We start from the raw sequence: 9,444 nt of genomic DNA, 5'->3' as shown, positions 1-9,444 counted from the left end.
TCAGGGGCATGGTTTGAGGTTTTGTGCTGGTCGGTGGCAAAGTACTTTGGAGGATTCATCCTAGATAACAGTCAACACAGCAATTACAGACCTGTGCATGTGGACTACTATGTGTAGCCCATGCTCTGCCCTCGTGCTGCTTGTGATAGGAGGAAGTTCACTGTGCCACCTCTCGCTTCAACCACCTCACACCTCGCTAGTACAACATGTCTTCCTGAAGGCTTTATATTGGAGTCACAGTTCTGTGATTGAGCATATAGTGTGGGATGTACAACAGGATGCCCAGGCTGCTGTTTTTGCCTTTTTTTTTTTTTTTTTTTTTTTTCCAGAAATCTGAGTGTCTGAGTGTTTATAATGTCTGAGAAATGTGACTGAGGGAAGAGAACAAAAAGTCTAATGCAGGAATGGTAATACTAGGAAAACAAAATCAATCCTAATTTTTAGCAAATTTCCTCTGAGAAGTTAGGCAAGCCAATTTAATCATAATTAAATGATATGAGTGACAATCTGTGGTCTGAACTGTAGTGGTGGGCAGCTTCAGCAATGGGTGATACCCACAGGAGCTGAGCACTGACAAACTGAAGTGTTGCATAATGCCAAATACTCCCAAAAAGCAAATCCTAAGCATGTCACCGTAAGCACTCTGCGTTAGTGGGTACTTTCAATCTTAAAGTCTCTTTATTTCTCCTTTCAATTGAGATAACACTGCCAACTGTTCTGAAAGTGTTCTTAGACATTAATCATTAGTAATCTTGTTATGCTGAAGAAAACGACAAGACAAAATTTTGAGGGGCTGTTTGTTAAATATGCATGATCTCTCCTGCACACTGAGTGGCAGTAAGGGTCCTGGGGACTCATGGGACCAGAACTGAAGCATATAATTTTATATCACAGAATTATGGAATTAAGCACTGAGTTTCTGTGCTCATCAACAGGCAAGGGCAAATGTAATGCCAGCATTTGCTGATCTGTGAGTGCTTGGCTTTACAGTTTTAGCATCATTTTTGTGTGTACAACTTGCCAGCTTTATTACTTTTATCAGTGTTGTTCCAGAGACTGTTCATGGGTGTTTGCACTTGTCCATTTCCTTATAAAGAATGGGTCCTAAATTACTGTGAGTGACATGTACAGGTTTAAGAAAGGACCCAAATCTCTTGTAACCTCATGTAACTCTGCCAATCTCCCCTCACTTCTGGGAAGACATTTGCAATAGAAAAGCTTACCCATATTTTGTAACATCTTTAAATTCTGTTATCCCTTGGCTAGAGCAGACATCACTGAGATTCTCATCTTATGATAAACATCATCACTGTACCAATGTATTGTCATGCCGCTGCAAGGAGTAGCATTGAAGGTAATGTTCATGTTGCTGTGAAGGGCTGGAATAAATTACCCTTTAGAACATTCTTTGAAAAGCGAGCAACATGTCACTTTTTGAGGTTTCTTTGAGTTTTTAAAATTAGAATTCTACACAGAAAAGAGTAAATATACAAGTCAAGTGGTTGTATGTTTGTACCTTGTATTGTGAACTCTCAACATAAGAAAAGTCTAAGGCTTACAAATTGTGTTGTGTCTGATGTTTTTGCAGCTTGTTTTTGCTTTTTTTATTTTAAGAAAAGATTGGCGAATACAAATGACCTGCAAATATTTATTTAATTTGATTACAAATGTGCAGTATTCTTTAATCTGATTTATGAGTGTTTTTCCTGTGTTAGGAAAGCAAAGGCTTCTAAGCTTTCATCCCACTTGAGTGAGCTAAGCTGCATGAAATTCACATAGAAAAATGATGAAAGGAAATATCTAATTTATTTACCAACTCCGTTTGTGAAAAGCATGCTCACTCCTCTCTATGGCCATTAAAACAACATATGCAGTAATAAAACTTTATAAACAATTTGGCTAAACACCATACGTCAGTTCTAGTGCCCAATCCATGCTAATCAAAAAGAGGCAATTCTGGACAAGTACTTAGTTCAAATGATTTCTCTTACATTTCCATTTAACATGGAATTTACCATCTAAAAATAAAACCACTGTGACTTTTCATTTTATAATGTTAACATTTATCATTTTAGGTGGGTTTCTACTTCCTTGGACCCAAATCTACTTTTTCTCTATTTCACTCTTCCTTTCTTTGTCTCTCTCTCAGAGCATTGGTTTTCAGATATTGCTGGCCTGGATGTTTCCAAAAGCTTTGCTTATTTACCATCATTTATAGGTAGTAAAGAGAAGAAAAACAATGTGAAGTTACGCTTTCTTTCTGTGGTTCCTTATACTGGAAGATACCTCTCTCTAAAAATAATGTCAGTATAGTGCTTACTAGAAGATGTGATAACATACATATATTTATATGTACATTGTTCCCATATACTTATGTGTTTGTGTAAATACATTATCATATATCTATACAGGAAAAAATACCCATAGATATACACACGTGTATATATATATGAATTTGAGGGTGCTCTCCAGCTGCACATCCATCAGCTCCAGCGAGTGATGGCCATAAACTAAAATGCCCACTAGAGGCCTCATTTGCTAGGGTCTGTGGGCATTAACGAAGCCCATGCTGTGCTGTGCTGTGAGGTGCCCCTACACCTCCATGCAATGCCACCGACCCCAGCAGCAGCCTGCAGTCCTCCACCAGAGCAGCATCTGGCACCAGCTGCAAAGGGATGAGTCGATCCTCCCCCTATCACTCCTGAGCAAGGAGAATCGGCAGATAATCCAGCTGGGTGATGTGTGGCAGGTGAGGTACAGGCACCACAACCTTCTCCCCTTCTTCTACCACCTGCAGCCTCCTGCAGCTGCCTTGCTGCAATGACGGTGTGGTTTGGCCAGAAAACCATGAAAGGCAGCAGGACTCTGGCGAGCAATGGTGAGGCCGTTCTGTTCCCAGCCCCTGCGGCAGCTGGGGTTTATGTGAATTTTCACGGCTCTTTCCTCCTCTTGTTAACAGGCGAGGCCAGCGTGGTTTTCTCCCCGCTGCCCCCCCCCCCCCCCCCACCCCGGCAGCGGGTGCCCTCCCGCGAGCAGGCTGCTCTAAATAAGGCAATGGTCACTGTGTCAGTAATCCCCTCTTCCAGGGACCTGCAAACACCAGCGGTGGGACATTCTTTCTCTTCAGATGTCTAGCTGACGTCTGATGCTTAAAACAGAGCATGCTTTCATCCCTTCATGCATTGTCGTAAGCCCCCGGTGATCACTCTTAAAAGGGTGCCTCAGCTACTCAGGGAAACAGTTGCTGACCAAACGAGACACGGCGTGCCTGATCCAGCCCTCGTGAATGCCCGATCCTTTCAGTTTTGTACCAGCCTGACCAAACGGGACCATGTCTACCTTTGGCTACAGAAGAGAGCTGAGCAAATATGAGGACATTGATGAAGATGAGCTCCTCGCTTCTCTCACTGAAGAGGAGCTGAAGGAGCTGGAGCGGGAGCTGGAGGACATCGAGCCTGATCGTAACCTTCCCGTAGGGCAACGGCAAAAGAGTCTGACAGAGAAAACACCAACAGGGACTTTCAGCAGGGAAGCACTGATGGCCTACTGGGAGAGGGAGACCAGAAAACTCTTGGAAAAAGAGAGGCTGGGTGCATGCGACAAGGTAAGACCCTGAGGCGTTCGCTGCTTCCTAGAAATGTCAGGACTTCTTCTTCCCTGGCTGATCTCACTTGCTGCTTTTATTTTCTTTCTGTCTCTTGTAACATTTTTAAGAACATTGTTGGAGATATGTTTGTGCCCGCTAAAGCACAGAGAATTGGCTCAGAGAATTCTTGCACCCTCTCTGGAAGTACATTACAAGCTTAGCAGAAAACAGAAGAAAATCCTGCAAAAACTATTGCTGGTGATTAAAAAATGGGTAGGAATACAGTTTTAAGGGACAGGCTAAAAGTTATTGCCAGGTAGCGATATAGACTTTTGGTTAACTTTTGATTTTGTTTAAAAGCTTATATGCTGCCTTTTAAAAACAAACCAAACCAAACCGAAGCAATCATCCCCTAAGCCCTTGCAGAAACCATCTGTGAGACTGAGCTCTTTCAAAAATTAGCTTTTGTTTTCTCAACAGCTTCCTGTAGTTTCAAAGCAAAGCAAGGACTTAGGTGTGAGAGTAACTTTTTTGATTTTTAAGCACTGCTCCAGACCAAGTTTTGCCTTATGAGGACATGTTCTTCTATGTTTAAATAAAAAAAAATACAAAAAAAGATAAAAAAAAAAGCAAATCTCAACTTGTAACAGCCTTGTCAGGAGCTCAGTTCATTTGCAAGAAAATCTAATTAGGCCAATTTTACATCAGACTAAATATTGTCTTAGAGAAAAATCACTTGGATAAAATTAGCTCGTGATAATAATAGTCAGGATTTCTTTGCAGTTAAGTGTTTGCTCCTGCTAGTGAATGGTGTTGTAGTGTCTTTGTAGGCAAGCACACCGAGTGCTAGCTGTCATCAGACCATTAGTATCAGCTTGCAGACGTGGACTTCACTCCCTGTTTGTCAAGTGCTAAGGAACGGAATGGCAAGATTAATGCTTTTTTCCAGATGAGCCTGGAACCTGAAACCTGGTTGGTTACAAAAACCTTCTGAACAGGGCTCATTCTGTGTCACAGAATGGTTTCCCATGCCTGTATAGTATTAACAAGGTGCTAATAGCTAAACCTTGAAATGCTTGCAAAAGCCTTTGTTCCTTTAGATGTGAGAAGAAAATTTCTAAAAGTGTCCAAAAATAGGAAAGTGTTCTCTTGCTGATGTCGGAGGCACAAATGAAGGCAGTAAGAAAACGCTTTCTGTGTTTCTTGAAAGCAATCTCTTTGCCCTCAACTGTCTGAAAGTTAGGCACCTTATTTAAGATAGCTATTTGTGCTATTTCTATAGTTAGTGGCAAGACATCAGCCCCTTCAGAAGGCACACATCCTGTAGATAGCCTTTTAGGGTGAGTGCCATGCCCTCCAGAGGTATTTATCTCACTGTGTTGACTATCTGTGGCCTAACTTTTCATCAAGTTGCTACCATGAAGTAAGATGAAGCCCTGCAGGCTGCCGGCAGCAGTCCTGTACTGAAATGCTGCCACAATACCCAGGCATGTCTCTATAGATCTGCAAAGAGGAGTACTCCATTGCAGAATTGTTGTTCAGGTTGCTGTGAGATATGGCATCTAATCATGTATGGAGATACGACAGCTGACGATGTACGTGCTGGGAAAATAAATTCCTCCTCTACCCTTAGAAGTGCCTCTGAGAAAAATCAAGTTTGTTTATTTATTTATATTTATCTAGAGTCATCAAAACATATTAGCAGTCCATTCAAAGGCACAAGCTTCTGCTCATATGCAGCTGTGCTGAAGACTGTAGGGTATATGCTTGGGCAGATAAAAGCATAGCAACACAGATGCTTTCCTGGATAACCGATGTTTTCAGCTTTTAAAAGGCTGCATATTTGTGCAGAAGCTGCAGATACAAATCTCAGTCCCATAATAAACCTGGCTTAAACACATCCCTGTTTCCATATGCAGCACAGCAACTTTCTGTGTTAAGGGACTTCCTTCACAGACTCTGCAGGAGAAGTGGAGGCCAGATCCTGCAAGCCCTCCACGCACAGGGTGATGGAGCTGGATCCTGCAAACCCTGCATGTGCTGAACTCTCAGCAGTGGTAGGCTGGACCAGTTCGATGACCTGTTTCATTAAAGTCAGGCTTTTGTGAACACTACAAGTATCGTCTGATTTTCATGTGTCCCAACACAGCAAACTGCTCAAGACTATGAAATGGTACCATGCAATCTGTAATTACTATTATTTTAACCTTTCACTGGCATTTTTAGAACCAGATAATTAAGAAAACCTAAATCTACACAGCTTTTCTAAAAATAAGCTGCCAAGTTAGTAACAATTCTGTTTTCCAGAAGCACAGAACTGAATCACTGCGTCTCCACAAAGTACACACTTACTATTTTACAAAGACCAAAACATGAATGTTGATAAAGTCGTGCATGCAACCACTACACTTCATCCAAAATTTTAAAAGCATTTACAAACATAAAAAACTTAGACTCTGGCTTGCCCAGTAGACTGAAAAGGACACCTAAGATCTCTTTTTGGTTAAGAGGGTTGGTCACAGCTCGGGGGCTCAGTCATGACCTGCACAATGCTGCCACGCTTCTGGAGCTCTCCAAATGGAGAGTGGGATTTTTGAGGGGTACAGACCTTTAGCTGCTCCTGCACGTGGAGAATTGTCCACTGCCACCATAACTGCTAAGGACACCTGGCAGAACTTTGAGAAGTGGATCCAAAGCTGCTATTTGGGTGCCCATCAAACACACTGAAATAACCCTGGGGTTTAGAAAAACACTCATTGAATAAGCAATGAGTTATAACCCGTTGCAGTATGGCAGCTGGCCTGTGTCAACTGTTCAGGAGCAGAGTCTTGGCTGTTGGCAAACATGAAGAGATTTGGGGTTTATTGACACGATTACATGTTACCTGTGGGAAAGTGTTGTAATCTTTTCTTCACAAATTGCTCCTAAGCGTGTATAACACCCTTAGTTTATCCAGAGTCCTTTCTGCAGGACTCATGTAATACTATATTATCTTCCACATCTATATGCCTGTTTACACATGCAGACACTGTTTGTATTCTAAGTCATGGCATTCTTTAGCCTTGTTGGATGTGGTAATGTATACAAGGGAGACTGAGCATTGACGCAGCTGTCTAATCTTTATGAAGTCAAGAAACTTGTTGCTCACATATCACATCCATTCTGAAACTGCAGTCTTGTGTTTCTGCTGGCAGGGACCCATACAGCTCCATTTAATAGCCCCTTGTAGACATGCCAACAAACAAAGAGAATGAAGTTTATCCATGTTATGGTATCTTGTATTAAGTCTTCTCTTGGTAGAAATCTTTGACATCTGGGAAGCTAATCCAATTTACACTAAGCATTTGTCTTCTAAAGAAAATGAAAGAAATAATGATAAAAAGGTGTAAGGTGCTGAAACAGTTTTTCTGTTCCCTTAATTGTCTTTGTTTCTGGGAATTTATTTTTAGCTATCAGCATTAAATTCTGTAGTTTCAAGATAATTATTTTTGTGCAAAGAGGCAGTAGCTATGTTACTGCGATTGTATTTAACACCCACACCTACATTCCCGTTCAGGAATCAGAGCAAGAAAATGACAATTCAGAAGACATTCAAGAAGAATATTTTACAGAAAGCAACAGTGAAGTGTCTGAGGAGGCATATACTGAAGAGGATGACGAAGAGGAAGAAGAAGAAGAGGAGGAAGATGAAGATGACAGTGATGATGAGGACAATGAAAAGCAAAATGCTGCAGCTGGTGAAAGACCTGTGAATTGTGAGGATGGCAGGAGTTCTGACCATACGAGACACAAGAAGAGTAACAGTGCGAAGGACAGTGAAAATCTGCTCAATGGCCACGATGGTAAAGACACAGACAATCTGAGCTTTAAAAGCAGCGCCATCCATCCGTGTGGAAACCCAACCGTTATTGAGGATGCTTTGGAAAAAGTTCGGAGCAATGACCCAGACACCACAGAGGTAAATCTAAATAACATTGAAAACATCACTTCACAGATGCTTATACAATTTTCTCAAGCCCTGAGGGACAACACCGTAGTCAAGTCATTCAGCTTGGCTAACACACACGCTGATGACAATGTCGCAATAGCAATTGCCGGTATGTTAAAGGTAAATCAGCATATAACTAGTCTGAATATTGAGTCAAATTTTATCACGGGCAAAGGAGTGCTGGCCATCATGAGAGCTTTGCAGCATAACAAGGTTCTAACAGAGTTACGGTTCCACAACCAAAGGCATATTATGGGCAGCCAGGTGGAAATGGACATAGTTAAACTGTTGAAAGAGAACACCACTCTGGTCAAGCTCGGATACCACTTTGACCTTGCTGGTCCAAGGATGAGCATGACAAGTATTCTGACAAGAAATATGGATAAACAAAGGCAAAAGCGTATGCAGGAGCAACGGCAGCAAGAGTCTGGTTGTGATGGAGCCATCAACCCAAAGACCAAAGTCTTGCAGAAGGGGACTCCTCGTTCCTCACCTTATACGTCACCTAAGAGTTCACCTTGGTCCTCTCCAAAGCTCTCTAAGAAGGCACCACCAGCAAAAAGTCAGCCGCCAGCTCTTGCACCCCCACCCCCACCTCCACCCCCCCCTCCTCCTCCTCCTCCTCCTCCTCCCCCAGTTATTCCAGAGAAGAAGGCACCAACCAGGAACATAGCTGAAGTCATCAAGCAGCAAGAAAGCTCAAGAAAAGCCTTACAGAATGGACAGAAAAAGAAAAAAGGCAAAAAAAGCAAAAAACATGAGAACAGCATATTGAAAGAAATTAAAGATTCTCTAAAATCGGTCTCAGACAGAAGATCAGAAGAAGGCTCCCGACCCTCCACCCGACCCTCCACCCCACAGAGGTCTCTCCATGACAACCTTATGGAAGCAATTCGAGCAAGCAGCATAAAACAATTAAGGCGGGTAAGTAAGAGATCATATTTCTGTAACTGATCGTGGCTCAGATACAGCACAAACTCAATTAACTTTAGTACATAGATATTTAATAAAAACATTCTTAGAAATGCGAACATAAAATACTCGGGAGGAGGTTTTCCTCTGATTAGGCTTTTCTTAGCACACTGACTTCTATTTACCCGAGATTGTGACAGAAAGTGAGGTACTTTCCTAGGTTCAGGCTTGTTATGGGAGGTGGTGATTAGCAGAGGGATCTTGGGAGAGTGCCTACAGCCCAGGAAGGAATTTTGACACCCAGACTGTACATCAAATGTAATGAGATTTCCACCTCTCTGTGTTTCGTAGGTGGAGGTACCAGAAGCCCTTCGGTGAAAGCCTGGATGACAGAAGAAGCAGAGCATGGCAGTGGTCAAGGGGAGGCTGTTGGGCTGTTCACCAGTGGTAAAATAGACTCTGTAGCAAGCTGCTTCCTAAGTACCCTCTTAGATTTGAACCATTTCCCTTTTCCTTTCAAAGAAATAAACCCACTAACTACTAAACAATGCTTTAAGGATACATTTGCCTTATAATCTGTAAATATGGAAATAATTTTCTTTTTTATTTAATAAGATTTCTATTGAAAAATTGCTGCTTCTTTAGATATTCTTTTCAATATCTGATTGCAAATCACTGGACAACTTCTTCACACTGAGATGTAATAGTTTACCAACCTGTGGTTTCTTCATTATTTTTTTCCATAAATTTACAATAAATGCAGTTTGAAGCTTTTAAACAGAAACATAGTCTTGGGTTTTTGTGACTGAAATCCTGCCAGATCTTTGTGTGAACATTAGGAACATCTCCCAGGAAAGAAAATGAAACCTTTCTCACCTGCATGCATCAGGCTTGTTTGGAGGATTGTACCTGAGTCTGTGTTAGTACAGTTCCATAGAAAAAGAAAAAGAGAAAAAGA

The 9,444-nt window shown here is 41.7% G+C and overlaps 1 protein-coding gene across 1 annotated transcript; it reads left to right on the top strand.

Moving 5' to 3' along the window:
* Window positions 1-3,331: 3,331 nt before the first annotated feature.
* Window positions 3,332-8,889, top strand: LMOD2 (leiomodin 2). Its single transcript, XM_032207583.1, has 3 exons — window positions 3,332-3,604; window positions 7,152-8,498; window positions 8,838-8,889. The coding sequence occupies exons 1-3, from the start codon at window positions 3,332-3,334 to the stop codon at window positions 8,862-8,864; spliced, it is 1,647 nt and encodes a 548-aa protein (XP_032063474.1). The 3' UTR covers window positions 8,865-8,889.
* The last annotated feature ends 555 nt before the right edge of the window (window positions 8,890-9,444 follow it).

Source organism: Aythya fuligula, chromosome 1, assembly GCF_009819795.1.
Source record: "Aythya fuligula isolate bAytFul2 chromosome 1, bAytFul2.pri, whole genome shotgun sequence".
Lineage (NCBI taxonomy): Eukaryota > Metazoa > Chordata > Aves > Anseriformes > Anatidae > Aythya > Aythya fuligula.
This window is presented reverse-complemented; position numbering and strand designations above follow the sequence as displayed.